General features: G+C 36.7%; 1 protein-coding gene and 1 long non-coding RNA gene across 5 annotated transcripts; one reads left to right on the top strand and one right to left on the bottom strand.

Annotated features, from left to right (window-relative positions):
• On the bottom strand, positions 1 to 11,298 carry LOC132615320 (uncharacterized). Of its 4 annotated transcripts, none has more exons than XM_060329904.1 (10): positions 10,654 to 11,298; positions 7,236 to 7,709; positions 6,979 to 7,136; positions 6,608 to 6,691; positions 6,475 to 6,527; positions 3,762 to 3,843; positions 3,337 to 3,444; positions 3,070 to 3,193; positions 2,810 to 2,904; positions 1 to 155 (listed from the first exon to the last, which is right to left on the bottom strand). In XM_060329904.1, exons 1-10 carry the CDS (start codon positions 11,021 to 11,023, stop codon positions 144 to 146), a joined length of 1,560 nt encoding a protein of 519 aa, XP_060185887.1. In that variant the 5' UTR covers positions 11,024 to 11,298; the 3' UTR covers positions 1 to 143. The 4 variants fall into 4 exon arrangements, with proteins under 4 accessions (XP_060185887.1, XP_060185888.1, XP_060185885.1 ...); XM_060329905.1 differs by having other exon boundaries at positions 2,810 to 2,895; positions 10,654 to 11,295; XM_060329902.1 differs by lacking the exon at positions 1 to 155 and adding an exon at positions 1,139 to 1,755 and having other exon boundaries at positions 10,654 to 11,293.
• Positions 11,299 to 13,951: 2,653 nt separating this feature from the next.
• On the top strand, positions 13,952 to 17,687 carry LOC132615494 (uncharacterized). Its single transcript, XR_009572711.1, has 2 exons — positions 13,952 to 14,683; positions 17,399 to 17,687. It is a non-coding gene; the product is annotated as an uncharacterized LOC132615494 (long non-coding RNA).
• Positions 17,688 to 20,916: the final 3,229 nt, after the last annotated feature.

The raw sequence follows: 20,916 nt of genomic DNA on the forward strand, positions 1-20,916 counted from the left end.
AGATGGGTGTCCCAACCGTCTATGCCACTGTATAATTTCTCGGTTGACATCCTTATTTCCTACAAAAAAGGCCTGACCAGAATCTCGAGTTCCATCGATCAAATATAAGCCATCATGCAATCTACCACTGCCAATCTTCTTCCCTATATGAAGGTCTTCAAAAACACAATAATCAGGAAAGAATCTGACACTACAGTTTAGTTCTTTGGTGATAGCGCTAACAGATAATAGGTTAATAGGAAAATCAGGCACATGAAGAATGGATGATAAGGTAATATCAGGAGTACAAAAGATTGAACCTGTGCCAGAGACAGGGGTTAGGGAGCCATTGGCTATTCTGACATAATCCCATTTGGGACTAGGAGAGTAATTTTGAAGGCCTTTAGAAGAGCCTGTCATGTGTCTATTCGCACCAGAATCAATAATCCAACAATTAAGCTGAGCATTAAAAGCAATACCTGACTGCACATAATTGGGGCTAGCAACACTAGAAGAGTCAAGTTTGTTCAGAAGACGACGAAGATGTTGAACTTCATCTTGAGACAAAGTCTCTCCAGAAGTAGTGTCGCCCATATTATCTGGATGGGAAGGGTTAAAATAGGCCTACGACCCGAGAACTGGAAAAAAAAAATCGTCGGAAAGTTGGCTGCCACGCCGGAATCCTAATTCCGGTGATCGGAAAAAATCAAAACTGATAGGAATAGGCTCAAAATGTTCCAGCGACCCTAGCAGAGAAAAATAATCCAGAAACGAATTGAACAGGAGGAGTTTTTTGTGCGGACAGCCACAAAGAGAGAGAAAAACTCGACCTCTTTGATAAAACACGAAACCCTAGTGCTACGAGGGAGAAAACTCACCTCAAAAAGGCAGCAATGGCTCTGATACCATGAAGATTTTTAGCAAGAAGAAAGGGCTTCTTGTATTTCTGAATGAATATACAATCCATAAGAATGGGTACTTATACATGAGTTCTAAGACTAAATAAGGAAAGACAATATTACACAATCAACTCCTAATCATTTACATCAACACAATATATTCCTAAAATTAAGCTATCAATCTTAATCATCAATATCAAATCAACATCTCAATCTTAATCATTAATACCAAATCAACAAAAACTAAACTTCAGACTGAATTTTTGCAACTTAAATCTCATATACCTGATATTGTTTCCGAAGTGGCTAAACTTACAAAAGAACATTATAAACTACAGCTATGGCTTAAATGGTAATCCCAAAACGGTTATCTGTGCACTTCCCCTGATACTATCATCCCCTCATAACTAAATAACAGAACAATTCCTCAGAGTAATTCTCAAATCCTCTATAGAATAGACCTTTTCAATTGGGGAAGAAGTGGGATGGGGATAACAAAGGCTTGCTTAAGCAAAACTGAAAATCCTTGTGGTCATGTACAACAGCTTGGAAAGACGAGATAAAAGAAAAGAAAAGTTCTCAATGTCATCGTATATCGACTATTGCACTCGTATGGCAAAAGGAGGAAGGAGAAACTCCAACATGTCTCAGATTATGATATAACTTTGTTAGATATTTTGATGTAATTTAGGAATTTTGTGAGGGCCTTGCCACTGTCGATTGCTTCTCTCGCTCTGTCAAAGGCTGCACTTATGTCTTGAGCTCCATCAGACCCGAGCAAATGGTCAACCATTCCGGCATTTAAGATAATTCTGTCGTAGGCTGGACCTTTCTCACCGCGTAAAGCTGCTAAACCCAACTCTATATTCCTTGCAACCTAAGAAATTTAGAAAGGAACAAAGGGTTAATCATCTTGATTTTCCTTGAGACCAGCACAAAGATAAAAGCCCAAGGAGTAGCCTACAATTTGAGAGAGAAGCAATCAAGTTGAAACATTTAGCAGACAATTAGGGTGTGTTTGGTATGAAGGAAGATGTTTTCGTAGAAATTTTTTCTTGGAAAACAAGAGGGTTTCTTACTTATTTTCTAGTGTTCGGTGAGTAAGAAAGATATTATCTCAAGAGCAATTATATGTAATATAGCAAAACACTATCGGTGGAATTGTGCGGAGTGGGGGTTCGGGAGTGGCAGCGGGTGGGATGGTCAAGAGTTGGGGGTTGGGTGGGCGAGGAGGACACAATGCACTCGGAATGTCACTTATGAAACTTGATTTCCCTACTTCCATTAGGAAAGTCATTTTCCTTATTTTTCAGGAACTAGTGTTCCTAGAAAAATTGTTTTCCAAAACTTTTGACCAACCAAACATAGGAAGATTGAAAAACATTTTCCACCATACCAAACACATCCTTCACCTCGTCGTCCCTTCCATATAGAAAATTCAGATCCCAAACTAAGTAAAGAGATGATATTGGACACATAGTTAACTCCACGGAAGTTATGAAGAAGTTATGATCATTTATACTCTTTTAGAATTAATGTGCAACCAACAGAGTAGTCCAATTTATACAATGGCCAAGAGCAATCAGTGTAACATGCAAAATGATTATTGAAAGCTAGCAGGTGTTCAGAAGTTGCGTTTTTTCTTTCTGTTTGGTAATTGACCCATTAAGTACCTTTCAGAACACTACATCAATCTAAACAACTACAACATTTTTACACAATCACTTTGCTTTTAGAACTTAAGAATAGTCTATCACCATGATATTAACAAGAAAAAAGGAATAACTTGTCCATATTTTATGCCTTTAAGGTAGGCAGCACGCTAAATAAGTATCACTTATTGCTCTGACAAATTTTGGTGCTAGCGAAGTACCATAAAAAACGGGGAACAGAAAAAACATTTGAAAGAGAACAAGAGAGGTGAAGCTTACAGATCTATCTGTTCTTGGAGTGTCTGTAGATTCAAAGCCATAATCCCTAGCATTCACCTCAATATTGAAACTCTCACGTGATACACCTGCGACATCTTAATAAGCTTTAGCTTGCAGAAAAGATGCTTAAAACCAGCTGCCTCATTTTCTATTTTCTTTAGAATAGCTGAGTTGTTTCTATGTACTTGGGGAAGCGGGAATTTAGCATCTCAACCTAGAAAGTAAAGGATAAAATCACTAACAGTACAGTAAACACATACCATCAACAGCACAAGCAGGTGCCAAATTCACCGAACGAAACCCTGAGCAATAATTCACAGGAAGTCCTTTTGATGCATTTGCAGACCGCAACCTCGTCGTCATCGAAAGTGCACCTTCCTCACCCTAAAGATGCAATACAGAGATTACGTACGACTCATGAAATCAATGTCTCCATGAGTTTTTTCAGGTCAGAGATGATAATAGTCAGCGGATGGGTCCTTCCCCAATCCCAAAAAAATAAGAATCTGTTTCAGGTTATGAAGTACCTTTACAACCAAACCAGCATGCACACCCCTTCTTCTCATAAGCATTAACAGTGGTTCTTCATAGCCTTCATGATAGAAACCAGCAACAATTGCTTCCTTTCCCTGAGCCTGAAGAGAAGACAGTACATTTCAACTGAAGACCAATTTTTTCAAGCTGCTAGAAGCTTCTGTTTTTTAAGGTGAATATACACAAACGGGAAAAAATAAAGAAACATCTGAAAACCAGTAACTTCTTTCTAAAGAACCTACATGTGATTGAGAGTCAATCGAATTAAATTATTAATTCATAACAGTTCTAAGCTAAGCTCGTCAGTCAACAGACAAGATAATAACATGGGATATTTGAAATTTAGAGATTTAAATAAGCCAACTTATATGATTTTTTTGTATTTGGTACAGCAGAAGCAACCAGTACCATGACCTACCCGCACAATTTGTTGAACTTTCTCAGCTGTTGCCAGCGGTGGGCGTTTCTTTATATGTTCCCTTAACCCAATCAATGAATATCTGCAATGATAATAAGATATGTACCATTGTGTCAGCTGCCTTTCATTATCATATGAAGTTTAAAGCAGGTTAAATTCATAAAACTAAAATCTAAGAAACAATTTATTTCTGGGATTGAGCTGTGCCTTAAACGGACATCTAGGATCTCTACAGAGGAAGATTAGGTGCTTAACCGTCAGAGTCAGCCAATTAGCGGCAAGTAATTTTGCAATTAAGTTGAAACAAGTAGCCTCCGGAGACAAGTATAGCATACTACAACAACAACAACATACCCAGTGAAATCCCACAATGTGGGGTCTGGGGAGGGTAAAGTGTACGCAGACCATACCCCTATCTCGGAAGATAGGGAGGCTGTTTCCGAAAGACCCTCGGCTCAAGAGAAATCACAACGAGAAAGGTTAGATAAGCACAAGCAGTTCAAAGCAAAATGCAAATCAAACTAAAGAAAGCGAATAAGTCAAAATAGAGCAGTCTGAAAAAAGGAAGCAGTAGCTACCACAGATAAATAAGATAATCGAAGTACAAGAAACCACATATAGTAGCAAGAAACAAAGGACAATAGACTATAGATCGAAACAGCGATTACCTACTAGCCTTCTACCCTAATCTGAGTCCTCCAAAACCTCTTATCTAAGGTCATGTCCTCGGTAAGCTGAACCTGCGCCATGTCCTGTCTCAGCACCTCTCCCCAATACTTTTTCGGCCTACCCCGACCTCTTCTGAAACCATCCATAGCTAACCTCTCACACCTCCGCACTGGGGTATCTGTGTCTCTCCTCCTCACATGCCCAAACCATCTCAGTCTCGCTTCCCTCATCTTGTCCTCCACTGATGCTACTCCAACCTTATCCCGGATATCTTCATTTCTAATCCTATCTCGCCTGGTGTGCCCACACATCCATCGAAACATTCTCATTTCCGCAACTTTTATCTTTTGGACGTGAGAGCTCTTGACTGCCCAACACTCTGCCCCGTACAACAAGGTCGGTCTCACAACCACTTTGTAAAACCTGCCTTTAAGTTTTGGTGGCACCTTCTTATCACACAGCACTCCTGAAGCAAGCCTCAATTTCATCCACCCTGCGCCAATACGATGTGAGACATCATCGTCAATATCCCCATTTTCTTGTATAATAGACTCGAGATATTTGAAACTTCTTTTCTTTGGGATGGCCTGGTCACCAAGCCTCACTTCCACGCCAGACTCATGTGTCACGTCACTGAATTTGCACTCCATGTACTCTGTCTTGGTCCTACTCAACTTGAACCCTTTAGACTTCAGAGTTTGTCTCCAAACCTCCAGCTTAGCGTTCACTCCGCTGCGTGTCTCGTCGATCAAGACTATATCATCCGCAAATAACATACACCATGACACCTCACCTTGAATTCGCTGTGTCAGACAATCCATCACTAGAGCAAATAAAAATGGGCTAAGAGCTGATCCCTGGTGCAACCCCATCTCCACTGCGAAGTGCTCCGAGTCTCCTCCCACTGTCCTTACCCTGGTCTTGGCTCCCTCATACATGTCCTTGATCGCCCTAATGTACGCTACAGGTACACCTCTGGCCTCCAAGCATCTCCATAAAACCTCTCTTGGCACTTTGTCGTAAGCCTTTTCTAGGTCGATGAAAACCATGTGCAGGTCCTTCTTCCTCTCCCTATACTGCTCCACCAGTCTCCTCACAAGATGGATGGCTTCTGTAGTCGAGCGCCCCGACATGAATCCGAACTGGTTCTCTGAAATGGACACGCCTCTTCTCACCCTCATCTCCACCACCCTTTCCCACACCTTCATAGTGTGGCTTAGCAGCTTGATCCCTCTATAGTTGTTGCAACTTTGAATATCACCTTTGTTCTTATACAAAGGGACCATCATACTCCACCTCCATTCCTCAGACATCTTCACCGTCTTAAAAATAACATTAAACAATCCAGTCAACCACTCCAAACCTGCCCTGCCCACACTCTTCTAAAACTCCCCAGGGATCTCGTCAGGACCGGTAGCTCTTCCCCTGCGCATCCTGCGAACAACACCCTTAACCTCCTCCACCTTTATACTCCTACAATACCCAAAGTCAGAGTACTCCAAATCTCCCAACACAATGTCTCTATCACCTTCCTCGTTCAAGAGTTTATGGAAGTATGACTGCCATCTCCGTATAAATATAGCATACTACGGATAAATATTTTAGATGTAAATACTTCTATTTCTTTAGTTTCTGGTAACTGTCTTTCACAACATCGCTAGATATCAATATTTAGTGTTTTATACTTGCAGTATTGCACCACAAAGAAAATCTCCCTCTTGCCAAACAAACAAATAAATAAGAGCATGGTCAAAGTGCTCAAAGAGAAGACATAATGAAAAGCAGGGAAAATAGACATAATGAAATGTCAAAAATCAGATTCTATCAACCTAAAACTTTAGAAGCCATCGGGATTTAGAAGACCAAATTAAAGAATATGGCAGAAATATATCCTTTTTATTTTTAACTGATATCTAGGACAGTTTCTGGGAATTTAATTGAAGTGTTGTCTTTCTCTATAGAAAATGCAAAACAAAAAAAAAGAAAAGGAAAAAAAAAGAACAAAAAGAAAATCATTGGTTTCTGAAAGGTTGGATCTACGTACAAAGATGGGCGAGCTTCACGTTGACTTACATAAGCAAAACCAACTTCGTCATCCTGAATATAAGTTGGATTACTAAGAAACTGCAATAAAGATCAAGGCAAAAAAGGTATCAAGGGCAGGGAGAATCATGGACCTCAAGAAGCTTTTTTGCTTGAGAGGGGTTTAAGTGTGTGTTTGCCCCCATAAACATCAGCATTTGTTCTTCAGTAATGCCTCCCTGGAATTAGAAAATGAGATTTGAGTAAGCCACTTGCTTCACAAAAAAAAAAAGTACAAAATTAAACAGATGCGGAAATCTATCTGTCATTATCAGGTATTAATTCAAATTCTCATTTGAAGGTAGCAGTAGGTGCCTCTTCAAGTAATATTTCCATTTTCCTCACATATTCATGTTTGCTACTAAAAATAAATGTAATCTCAGTATACATGTTGCACATAAATTTCAGACTAAAATATAAGTAGTGGACATCCTATTAATTATGACAGCATATAGGCTGATATGACCTTTGGTGGCATCCAATCCACACCATGGAGCAAGCAAGATTCACCATAGCAGGATCTAACAGCAGCAACAAACAGTGTGCTTCTGAAGTAGCGGGTGTTTCCATCATAAGGCTCACCATAGTGAGTCAATGAGTTTACATCAGCAACTGGTGCAGGGCCTGATAAGGGAAGATGAAAAGATTTAAGTAGATAATAATAAATGGCATTTTGCAATAAGCATGTATAAAGCAACAAGACAAAAGGTAGAAGTATATTACCAAGTTCATTATCAAATGCAAGGCAGTAGGCTTTCAACTCACGGTCTGTTTCCCGATTCATTCGTTGGCCTATCATAAATGCAGAAAGGAGTGACTCACTTACACTAGATGATCCCATTTTCAATGGAAGGACGTCTTTTAGAACACCCTGAACTTCCTCGTATCCAAGATGACCCCCAGCCAAAACTTCCCTGAGGGCACCAACTAGTCTCATCTCGGCAGTACCATTTCCAACAAATTGGGGGCCTATTGAACTGCCAATACCCATTATAGAGCCTTCGGGATCAGCAATAAATATGGTATCTTCGGGAAGCACCCGAATCAATTGGGGCCAATAATGATTCATCGCACGCCTTTCCCCTTCACTCCATTGGGTTGGCTCTGGAAAGGCATTTGCACGAATGGTCATTGCAGCAAAAAATGCCCCAAGTTGTGCTTTTGATACTGGCTCTTCATCTTTGAGCTCTCCCTTTGCTGAAATCAAACACTATGGTACTAAGTATCTTCAGTAGTTATATCGACAAGTCTTACACAAATATATCCATATTAATGGCAAAGCAAGTCTTCCTCTGAGATTGGGAGGTCAAGCCTCAATAATTGTTGTGGTTTTGCTTAATTAATTACTTGACCTTTTCAATTTTATCTTCTGAAAGTCTTCTGCAATGATCTAAATCAAGCTACGTATGGCATGCAGATTTATGGAAGAGGGCCAAAATCAGGACACCGGATGTATTAACCATCAATAAGTCTGAGCAAAAATATGAACCCAACTTATTTGAAGCATACTTAGTGGGATTGGTTAGATTGTGTCTACTTTCCTATTTCTTTTTCTTTTTCTTTTTCTTTTTCCTGTTTCTTTTTGCATTGAGAGATGTAGATTGAAAATCAACTATCTAATCTCAGACTAGTTGAGGAATCTTCTATATCCAAAGGTCTATTTCATTCTAATACCACAATTTATAGGGTTCTCCATCCCGTGGGAGAGGCTATCGAAGAGTTAGAGTGACAACTTTGGAAATCAGCACTCGAATCCCAATAGAGGCACGCTAGGTAAAGCTTTTCCATCTGTCACAGCCTTAGTGGGTATAGTTATCGAATACCTATACCGGCAAAAGGTCACAAGTATCCGGTAGAATAGTCGCGGTTTAAAGCAAACTGACCCGTAGCACCATATAAAATGTGTGTATATGTGTGTGTGTGTGTGCCTGGCGCGCGCGTGTTTTTTTAAATATATTATCTGACACCAGAGATTTTCTAATTCTCACTCGTGTCCAAATATGCACATAAAAATCTCTAACCAAAATAACTGACAGACATCAAACCTAATGCAAGAGAAACAAAAACATCTTAATCCTGACCAGATTGTATGGTGTGTGTAGTACCTTTGCTCTGAGTGTTCCTAGTTAAGTTCTTCAGAGCATTATGTGCACACAATTTAAGATTTTCTTGTTTTTGGTAAAATCATAATGCGTCCAATTATTCCAATGTACAATCAAGCGTTACTCAAACAGAGAGAAAAGTGAAACAACGAGCTTAAATTCCATGCAAGGATGGTAATATATACATACACACACACACACACAAAAAAAAATTTAAAAAAAATGGTCACTTAAAATCTAGTTGTTGGGTAGTTTTAGTGATAAACATTGACTGATTACCCGGAATCATCAGTAAGTAATTTGCTACTACCTCCGTTTCAATTTGTTTGTCTTAGTTACTATTTGGACAGTCAAAGGCTTACGACAAAGTCCCTAGGGAGGTTCTGTAGAGGTGCTTGAACGCCAGAGGTGTACCGGTGGCGTACACCAGGGCGATCAAGGACATGTATGATGGAGTCAAGACCCGGGTAAGGACAGTGGGAGGAGACTTGGAGCACTTCCCAGTTGTGATGGGATTGCACTAGGGATCAGCTCTTGGCTCATTTTTATTTGTTTTGGTGATGGATGTATTGACACGGCATATCCAAGGAGAGGTACCATGGTGTTTGTTATTTGCGGATGACATAGTGCTGATTGATGAGACCCGAGGGGGAGTTAACGCTAAGCTGGAGGTTCGGGGACAGACCCTGGAGTCTAAAGGGTTCAGGTTGAACAATAACAAGACAAAATACTTGGATCTGTAAGTTCAGTGGCGTGACACATGAGGTTGACGTAGAAGTGAGGCTTGATACACATGCCATCCAAAAGAAAGGAAGTTCCAAGTATCTTGGGTCTATTATCCAAGGAAATGGGGAGATTGACGATGATGTCACACATCATATTGGTGCAGGATGAATGAAATAGAAGCTCGCATCCGGAGTCCTACGTGATAAAAAGTTGCCATCAAAACTCAAAGGGAAGTTCTACAGAGTGGTGGTTAGACCAACTATATTGTATGAGCGGAGTGTTGGCCAATCAAGAACCTTCACGTTAAGAAGATGAAAGTTGCGAAAATGAGGATGTTGCGGTGGATTTGTGGGCATACTAGGAGAGATAGGATTAGAATTAAGATATCGGGGACAAGGTGAGAAGCCTCGATGGAGGACAAGATGCGGGAAGGGAGACTAAAATGGTTCGGGCATGTGAAGAGGAGATGTGGAGATGTCCCAGTGCGGAGGTGTGCGGGGTTGGCTATGGATGACTTCAGAAGAGACAGAAGCAGGCCGAAGAAGTATTGGGGAGAGATGTTTAGATACGACATGGCGCAAATGTTGCTTATCGAAGACATGACATTAGATAGGAGGTTGTTGAGGACACATATTAGGGTAGAAGGTTAGTATGTAGTTGAGCATTATCTCACTTATACTTCCTTACTAGTAATGTAGTATTTCTCATATCTACCGTCTCTTGTTCTTCGCTTAGCGTACTGTTTTGTTGTAATTACTTGTTGTAATTACTGTTCCTTTTTCCTTCTAGACCCAAGGGCAGATTTAAAGGTAGGCTAGGGTGTTCACCTGAACGCCCCCGGCAAAAAATTCCACTGTATATATAGGGTAAATTTTCTGAGTTTGTGTAGATATATATGTTTTGAACACCCTCAACAACATGGAAAAGGCTGGCTCAGCGGTTTCCGATCACCCTGGATGAAAATTCTGGATCCGCCACTGTCTGGGCGTGCTTTGATATTGTTTTATCCTGAGCCGAGGGTTGTTCTAATTTTTTAAAATACTTTCTAGATATTTTGAATAGTTAACTATTCTAACTTGTAGTACTTTTTATGTAGTTTCTACGTATGTAAGTTTTATTTCAAAAAAGTTGAAAACTCTCTGTCTAAATTCATCCTGTACCAATGGAGCCAAACAAATTGAAAGAGGAAGAGTATAATAACTGCTTAAATTATACTTATGGCATAAAAACTTTTACCATCAGGGTATATACAGTACCAGAAAAAATGAAAGAAATGAATATAAATAGAGAGAAGAAAGTCAAATCTTGAGAACCTGATCTCAAGATGGTGTCCAAAACCTTGAAGGCCTGTTCCTCATTAAGAGGTTTAGTTTGAGTGGGGCCAGTACAAACTTTAGTTTGAGCATCCAATACAGTCTGATTAGGCTTTGGAAACTCAGAATTCCTATAAGAAGTTGACAAAGCTGGATTCTTTATATCTGGTTCTTGAACCCTCAGTTCATCAATTGATGTTGAATCCAATACAGCATTAATAGCAAAATAACTCTTCTTTTTTCCAACCCAATAATAATCAATACGTTTGATTGGAATTTTGAAAGAATTTTGAGGATTCAAGAAAGTTCTTGTTTTTGGTATGGGTAGTAGTGGAGATATTAATGGGTCTGGATATAACAAAGCTTTCATATCGAAATTTCTTTTTTTCTTCAGACCCGTTGACAATATTAATATGGAGAGAAAGAAATCAGATTATTTCAAAGATTAGAGAGCAGAGTTGAGGATTATGAGCCTTGGAAGCTACAAAACTAGAATACATAGGCACAAACATAGAATATTACACCACTATGTTGCAACTTGTCTGAGAAAATTGCTGCCTTCCTTCTCCGGCTCTCCTTTCCCCTTTTTGGAAAAAAATGAAATTACAGAAAATATGAATCACTTTAAATATTTTTAAAGTTAAGGAATAATATATAAACATTTCCTTAAACTTAGCTTTGTTTGCAACTTGCACACCAAAATGATATTAATTTATTTGTGTTACCCTTTCAACTTCATTTAGGGTCTGTTTGGAAATTCACCTCATAATTGGAATTGGTCTAATTACTAAGGTAGTAATTACACAAGCAAGTAATTACACGGTATAGTAGATGACGATATGTTTTTTCGTCATAACACAATCTGCCTGGAACCACAAATGTAATTACATATTTAAATTAAATTTTAAAAATAAAAGTTAATATTTGAAAAACAGCTCCCTTTATAAATGTATTAAATTAGGTATTTAAGATACATATTATTTCTTGAAAATATATTAATTAATAATTATATATTTGTAACTAATAATTGATATATTTTTTTTTAAATTAATAATATTTTAATTTAATTAATTACAAAAACTAAAAGCACACATTGTATAAGAACATCATGAACTGCATGTTTGACAAAAAGATTAATATAAATGTAATGCCATAACATTATTAAAAGAAGTACGAGCAATTATATCGAATCGCAAGAAGTAAAGGGTGGAAATGATAAAAAAAGAAATGAAATATAAATAATGTAAAAAATAAAAATAAAAATAAATTATAAACATAAAAATGATTTAAAAGGTAAAAATAAAAAAATAGTAGAAATTAAAAATAAATTAAAATAAGAATAAGAATAAAAGAAATTAAAACTTAATCCTATAATTACACCATGTAAATACCAGAAATTGTCACCTCCCCTTTGAGAACTGAAGAGTGTAATTAATCCCCCTCAATTACATCCAATTACATGTTGTTCAAGTAATTAGACGATCAGACAAACATGTCAAAACTGTGTAATTACACTCAGGGTCTATTTGGAAAACCACCTCGTAATTAGAATTGGTGTAACTACTAAGGTAGTAATTACAAAGGCTAGTTATTACAAAGGCTTGTTTGTCTGTCATAACGTAATCACAGTGTAATTACAAACGTACTGTTTTGTTGCACAAATGTAATTACACGGTCTGATTAAATGTTTTAAATTTTTTTTATCAAAAACTAAAAGTTAATATTTGACAAATATGTACCTGTATAAATGATATTAAGATACATATTATTTCTTGAAAATATATATTAATTAATAATCATATATTTTTAATTAATATTGTAAAAAAAATTGATATATATATTTCTCAAATTAATAATATTTTAATTTAATTAATTACAATAACTAAAAACATACATATTGTAAGAATATCATGGACCATTTTTGAGAAAAAAATTAATATTTATAAATATAATGCATAACATTATTCAAATATTTGACAAAAAATATAATCTATCAATTCTAACTGAAAATGAACGTCATGTAATGTGGAATAACAAGTCAATATTACTAAAGCAAATAAATTGAAACAAAAAATATAACATAAATTTAAAATGTAATTTTTTAAAACATAATACTCTTATTTCAAATTCCAACACAACTTAAGTAAATATAATTCAAATGAAAAGGAAAAACATAAGTCTATTTTCATTTCAACAATCAAATTCTAGCTACTTTAATGACATCACTCGTTATATGTCAAGTTTGTTAATGATTTTTTTTTTTCAAATATTAGGAGGTGTAGTTTCAAAATTAGAATCATAATGTAGTTATGCTAAACGGAGATTTTTTTTTTTTAAAAAAAAAAAGAGAAATTACATGAAATCACAAGACGTATGATTGGAAAATGAAAAGAAAATAATGAAAGGTAAGTAAGGTAAAAAAAAAAACAATTTTAAATAATTGTTTATTTGATTGCGCAAATTGCCAAAAAATCAATTAGCAAATATTTTAATCCATTTAATCCAAGGAATTTGATTAATTAACAGAATTGATCATTTTACCCCTCAATCCTTAATTCTGTATATTTAATGTGCATTTGCATAAATTGTTAGAATTGATCATGGTTAATCCAGTGTTTAATTGTGATTAAATTCCACAATAATTTGTTGATTAGCCAATTATGGTATTGATTGAAACAGCCAAATTCATTGGCTCAAATCAATTAAGGTCAGTATTACAAATTGACTTTTAATTGTTTAATTGTTTCTATTATGGCCACAATTGAAATAACCAATTCATGATTTAAGGAAATTGGGGTCATTTTTGCAAAATTAATCTCTTAATGGTTTAATTGATTTGATTATGGCCTTAATTAAAATAACCAAATTCATTGGCTTAAATTAATTAGGTCATTATTAACTTTAAATTGGCTAATTAGGCCAAATAGGGCCGTAATTGAAATAATCAATTAGATTAAAATCAATTAAGGCTCTATTTGCAAAAGTTAAGCCCATTTACATAATTAGCCGATTTTAAATCAATTAATCAGAATCATGTCTTGATTAGGTTGTAATTGGAATAATATGGTTAATAATCAACCATTTTAAACTTTACCCGCTTATCCCATTTACCCACATTATCCTTTATACGCGTATATACATTAAATATGCATATACATATACGTTATATACATATGTAAAAGGGCCATTTTCATTTCTTCATAATCTGGACCGAGTCCAGTCCACAAATGGACCAAGACCCGGCCCAAGTCCTTTCAGTTTAAGGGGTAATACCCCCTTTAACATTTCATTTCATACCAAGCACACCCTACCCCCTCCTCTCTCCTCTCTTTCCCTCCTTTCACCTAAACTAGTGGCTGCCCTCATTTTCTCTCTCTCTCTCTCTCTCTCTCCTTGCCAAAAATGGCAAAAGTTCAGAGGTTTCAGACCTCAATCAGTTTTTGTATGTCCCTTTGCGACAAAGAATTAATGCATCCGTCCTATTTCCACTCATTCTCACCACACACCGCCTTAGAGGTATAAAGTTACTCCCAATTTCACTTTTTTCTTTTACTTTCTTGCCTGAATCTAGGACAATAGCATTAAGTAATGTTGTTTCTTCCATTTGAAACCCTCGATGCCCATTGGTTCTTCAAGTACCAACTGGATCGAGGGAGATTGGCTCAAATCCAGCCATACATTGTTGCATTACATTGATCTCAGTCGTTTATTCCAGTAACAAGCAAGAATTTCTCAAAAAATTACATTATATCCCACATCGATGGACTAGGGTTTAGTATTTCTGGGGGGTTCTATTTTTATTGAATTCGGGGGAGAAAAAAAAGGATTTTTGATACCCAAAAGGATTGAATCTTGAACATTTAACTCAAATTTAGGCCACTAGTAAAAAAAAAAAATAGACTTAGCTTTTAAAGAAGTTGAGTCTTCCTAGTTCTAAAACTTGTTTCTTTTCTGTTTGTGTGGCTGAGTTCTTGGATTGGAAGCACTAAGGCTCCAAGTTCAATCTTGTTCGCGGTTGCACATCAAAAAGGTAATCATTTATCTTGTTGTTACTTTTCTTATAGTCTTCTTTGTTTAGTTTGAGTATTAGTAATTTGCTTAGTTTAGGTGTATTGTTAGGTGAATTATGATTAACTAAGGTGTTATTCTGAGAATATTGTCTGATACCTATGGTGTATGTGTGGTTATGATTGATCATTAGTATTCTTGTGATTTATTTCAGACATGATATGATTCTGCCTTGTTTAAGCATGATAGTGCAATCAGCCAGCCCTTCTCTTATTGCTTATCTGAGTAAAATGGTTTAAGGGACATGAGAAATGCTGAAATAAGGTTGAGTTTAGAAGAATATTGTTGGAGTTTAAGCTTCAGAACTTATTATGATTACTGAGAATAAATTTGAATAATTTGTCACTGTAAAAATGGAATTGGTGAAGTGTAAATGATATTTGTTTCTTGTCCAGCTTCAATATGAGTACTTGTTTGGCTATTAGATATCTAAACTAATCGGTTCATTAGTCATGATTGAGAATTAAGTGGATTTTGTAAACTAAAGATGTCTAATCCTGTATAAAGAGTCAACTTCATTTAAGTATAGGTGATCCAGTCCCATGTAATCTTCTGAATTGATAAAAATAAATGAGTTTAAAACTTGTCTCACCATAAGTGACTTTGTGTAATCATCACGGGGGCAAGACTCAATCCAATTTACCCTTCCTTGAGTAAGTCTGAGATTAGAAGTCTTCATATTGTCTTAGCTATTTTCATGAGAGTTTTTTCTCTCCTAATTTTAAAAGAAATAAGGGGAAGGGGAGTACAATCTGAGTCTGTCCAGATATTGTATGTATATGCTGTTTGAGTCATTATAGGAATTGGTGTTTAAATATTGGATAAGTAATGGACATGGTCAATAGGAGATAGATAATATAATTTGGTCTGTCTTAAGGTTAAAGTTGTACTGTTCTGGCTTTGTTCTTAGCCTGTCCGTTCTTTAAACCAACTTCAAAATGAGGTGTATATGATTCTGTTGAGATTTTCATGATCAAAAGGGCTAAAATCACTTCATGACTATAATACTAGGGTGGGATAGTTGAAGATGTTAAAACTTGTGTCATGGTTGGTTTAAATGTTCAATTGGACTTAGTTTCGGGGATGGTATTTGCAGAAGCTTAAGTGTGTATAAATGATTTATAAACTACTTGACGTGAGGGAAACTTTTGAAAGTCACTTTAAGCAGAGGGTTAAGCATGAACCAAGTATAACTTAGATCATAGCACTTTCCCCTAAATATGGGGTGCCATGGTATATCCTACATGTCTATGGGGTGTATATTCATATGTCCATACTCCTAGCCCTCCAACTGCTATTAATAAACCAAAAGGGAGGGGGGAACCAGAAAATGAATTTGTCAAGTGTTCAACAAGCTGTTAAAAGATGAAAAAGGAAACTAGTCACTTCAGGTTGCCAACTGCTAGAAACAGACCTGGTAGAAATCTTGGTGTCTAAGTCTCATAATGATATGAAATCCCAGGTCATTGGAATCATTAAGGTTGTCCTGTTAAGTAATTTGTCTAAAATAAGTAATGAGTTTATCCATGAGTAGTTTTGGTTGATTTCTGAAAATAAAAAAGGCATTAGTTAAGTCTGAGGTACTGGTAATGAGGATGAGTCTTGAAGTAAATACTAAAACAACCAAGTCATTTAGTTTGTTTTTTTTTTTTTTTTGTGCCATACTTTTCCTACGAGGTCTTGTTGAAATTAGAGGACAGAGCTTTCATTTATCAAAGTGACAATGCATATTCTCCTTGCGACATGCATGTTCTTGCCATTGTTGAATTGACTAAAGTAATTGCTCGTCCCCATAATGCCTATAGTTTTGCCTGAATTTGATGAACTTTACCTTCTTCATGCTATTTTACTTGGTTAAGCCATTGTCAAGCTCTTTCTTATGTCTTAGATTTCCTGGTTCCTCAACTTCCCAGTGATTATTTGGGTTGTAGGCTCCTGTTGCAGTTTGGTATTGTCTGTGCCTTATAAACCAAATATATGTTGGTCTGATTTCATAATGATTGCCATAGGAGTTGTTAGTCATTTGAGAACTGCCTAAGGAGATAGCATGAGCTATTTGGTCTGGTATATATCTGTTTTTTGGATTAATTTTAGCCTTAGTCTAGGTACTGGAAATAGTAGTTAGGAGGGTAGTTGGTTATAAGCAAGGTTTAAATTTAAGGAATAGATATACACAAAGTGTATAGGGATGGGTAAAATGGGAGTATGAATATACACGCGATACACATTTGATACACATACCATATGTGTATGTTATGTCATGGATATTTCAAGTGTATATCTGAACAAGGCAGATGTATGCCATGAATATAAATGGAATAGACTTCTTTTAGGCTTTAATCTTAGCCCAAATTTAGACTTAGCAAGGATGTGGGCCTGGCCCATTTCAAAGTAATATAAGAGTTGTCCAGATATCACTTAGCCCTAAATAGGAGGCAAAGGGGGCTCGGGTGGTTTCTTTTATGTTCAACCTTGGGCTGCCAAAGCCCAACAACCTGAAATATATATATATATATATATATATATATATATATATATATATATATATATATATATATATATATATATATATATATGCATATGTGTTGCCTTTTATATGTATGTTATGTATAAGTGTGATAAGTGCAGTCGTATATTTGCTAACCGAAGTCCCTTTTGTTTGTCTTCCCTCCTCCAGTGCATGACCACTCGGGCCGGGTCAAAGCCAACCTGTTGGGCCAAGGCTCAACAGGTCACTGCTTTCACAATAAAGGGTCCGAGAACGTGAAAAGGGAAGCAATTATTATAGACGTATATAAAGGCCCAGCCATGGGTGAAAATGGCCAACTAGGGGCTTGGTATGCCCCTAGCCCAACTCACTTTTATATACGCATTTGTATTTTGATGTTGTATTTGTATTTATATATTTGTAAAGCGCTTGTACTGATTGGAATCTTTATAGTTATGAACTAGTCGTCTTAGGACAATGGTGCTTACGCCGTTTAGTAGACCTTAAGTCCCCAAACGAACTTCAAAACTCGGATTAAGTATATAACGATTTCAAGATTCAAAGAATAACAAAAAAATGATTTTGATATAAATCAAATAGAAAAGCTTAAAAGATTTCAAAATTTACAAGTATTATGGTGTTTTCGTTTAATAAATTGGATCAACATCTTAGAAGCAAAAGGAATACATTTTAGCAAATTTGAGATAAGTTCTGGACTAAAACCGAGTCTCTTCCAAATAATTTGGGTCAAGCCCAACAAAAAGTAAAAAATAATAATAAAGATTTTGGGCTAAAATCCACCTAGAAACAAACACATTTGGGCCAAAACCCATCTGATCTTCAAAAGGGAAAAAGAACAAATGGGCTAGGCCTACGAACATCGTTTTTTTTTTTGCAAAAATATTTTGCGCTTAAGTCCATCCTAAGGTAGAAATCAGCTTCATAAATACACGTATATAAGGATTCATAATAATTTACACTCCGACCAAACCAACTACTCAACTAAGTCATAATCGACACTCCAGACCTAATGGAATCGATGAAACTTTCAAAAAGTCTCATTTCCCTCCGATGTTGACTTTGGTCAACCCATCCCTTAAGAATTTCCAATAAATCCCTTTTCTGACACAAAACTCACCCAAATGCCTTGAAAATCGCACCACTTATCCCTGCAAGTCAAATATATCATAAAGAAGTTAGGAAAAGGTCATTTGAGGAAAATAGGCAAAAATCACAAAACGACCTAACGGGTCATTACAGGTCTAAAGGCTATGATAGAGTAGAATGAAAATTTGTTAAAGAAATGCTCGTAAAAATGGGTTTTGATCAATCATTTGTTAGCTGGATAATGGAATATGTAACTTCTACGACCTATAGATTTAATATAAATGGTGAAGTTATAGGATGGGTTAAACCTACTAGGCGTATAAGACAAGGTGACCTTTATCTCCTTATTTGTTCTTAATTTGTGTTGAAGGTCTATCAACTCTCCTTAAAAAGGCCAAGGATCAAGGTGAAATCTAGGGGTCAAGTTTAAATAAAAATGGACCTAGTGTGTCACGACCTATTTCAGTTAAGCTGTGCGGGCACTTACCTTTCCCATCTCGATAAGCGAACTCTTGAACCAACTATAAATAAAGACATGAATAAATGAATCAAGCAAGTGGAAAGAATAAATACGTAAGTCTCACAATAATATATATAGTAATATAGTGCGGAATAAGAAATACCCCCAGGGTCTAGTCTAAGTCATACAAGAGCATCTAATGAAAATATACAAGTCTGGAATAATAATACATAAATCCATCTATGTCTCAGAATAGCAAAACAGGACATAAAATAGGAAGACTCTTCAAGGCAGTGAACGTCCGTTCTCACCCTGAAAACTCGCAACAATGCTGAAGGAGATGATCAGCCACGAGAGATGGAAGTAGACCCAACCTGATGCTCTGCATTCATAAAGGAATACAACAAGTGCAGATCAGTACAAAACAACGGTACTGGTAGGCATCATCAGCCGACTAAGCATAGCTAACACAAGTCAAATAATAAAGCAAGATACGCAGGCAAACCAACAAGTATAAGTCAAACATAATCGAAGTGAAGTACACGTCATTGCCTAAGTGAAGCATCTAATCCCAATTGCACAAAGTCTCAATATATCAACCGAATCCAACATCACAAGTACATCACCAAATCATCTGAAAGTAAGCTGCGAATGCAATGCAATGCCATGCAAATGTTGTGTACACATGTACGCCAGACAGAAATATCGACATCTCGGTAGCACAACCCAAGGTGACTCGCGAAGTCTAAGTGCCACTTGTCCCGGATCTTTGCCCAACAGGCAAACTGGACCCCGGATCTTTGCCCATGGGGGGTTCTCACCGGCATTACCTTGGGGGACCCGCTGAGTCCATGCACTCACTCAATTTAAGATTCTAAAATGAACATCGGATATCGGACTCTCACATCACTTAAGTAAAAATCGAGTCCAGCTCATCACAGTGTTTAATCAAGTATCATCAGTATCTCAACAGTATATCATGAAGAATGAGAGTGCATGCAATGCATGTATCAACATCAATAATCATGCTTAATATCACAAGTACCAACGATAGGTACGCCCACAATATATCCGAATCACAAGTACCAACAATGGGCACGCCAACAATATATCAGAGTCACAAGTACCAACAGTGGGTACGCCAATTATATCATAATCCATATGGAACAATAGATTCCAATATCTACTAACAACACGTGGCATCAAGCCAGCACAATAAGACAATCAAATCACAACACAACGGGGTGGCTAGCCCCAATCACACAACAGGGCCCAACCTAAGACTATATCCATCCCAACTTCGTACCCGAAGGTTTACATGCTGTCTCCGACAATATCATCTAAATATATGCTTCGCTACACGAAGTCTCACCAAGGGTAAGCCATAACCTACCTGGATCGCCGAACCGAAAACACCAACAACTCACTCCTTTACCTTGCCTTTCCGCTGAGCCTCAGAACGAAAGTAGTCTAAGTATAATCGAACACGTTATTAGAAATCATGAAGAACGATACGAATATTGCTACCATTTAATTTAGGTCAAATTCAACCCTAGAATTTAGGGAAACGGGCCCACAAGGTCAAAATGGAAAATTAGGAAGCAAAATATCAAATTAAGAACTAGGTGATCATAACCCAACCACTAATTGCTGATTTAACTCATGAAATCCCCTAATTTCAAAATTGAAGCAAAACCCCCAAATTTGGATATAAACTCTAACTCTTTGATTCAAGAATTCAACACTAATAATGGGATATAAATTATTAAAAACCTTAGATTCATCAAAATCTAGCATAAACCCCATCAATTTCATCATTAATAAGCCTAGATAGAACAATGATCAAAACCCACTTTTAATCTTCCATAACTAAGGAATGGATAAGGGAAGCGGAATCCTAAGATGATTAGAATTAATGGAATATTAAAAGGATTAGGGGAACTTACCACTAAGAATCTCCACTAAAAGTCTCCAAGAACAGATCCCAAGAGTTCTATTTTCGTAATGGTATTAAATGAGGGACTGAAGGCTTTTAACACTTCGTTAATTATACCCACTGCCTGTCACCCGCTTTGGCGATGCTGGGAACGCTCCAGTGGTCCCTTGATCTCTTCAACGGTCAAGAACAATTGGCTTGGAC

Source organism: Lycium barbarum, chromosome 10 (genome assembly GCF_019175385.1).
Source record: "Lycium barbarum isolate Lr01 chromosome 10, ASM1917538v2, whole genome shotgun sequence".
Taxonomy (NCBI): domain Eukaryota; kingdom Viridiplantae; phylum Streptophyta; class Magnoliopsida; order Solanales; family Solanaceae; genus Lycium; species Lycium barbarum.

Excerpts from the sequence above, each read along its gene's own strand:
- LOC132615320 (XM_060329902.1), bottom strand. The coding sequence starts at position 11,023 with ATGAAAGCTTTGTTATATCCAGACCCATTAATATCTCCACTACTACCC. Across the intron at positions 3,194-3,336 it reads ATGCTGGTTTGGTTGTAAAG|GGTGAGGAAGGTGCACTTTC; the intron begins GTACTTCATAAC and ends TTGCATCTTTAG. Across the intron at positions 1,756-2,809 it reads CTCCAAGAACAGATAGATCT|GTTGCAAGGAATATAGAGTT; the intron begins GTAAGCTTCACC and ends TAAATTTCTTAG.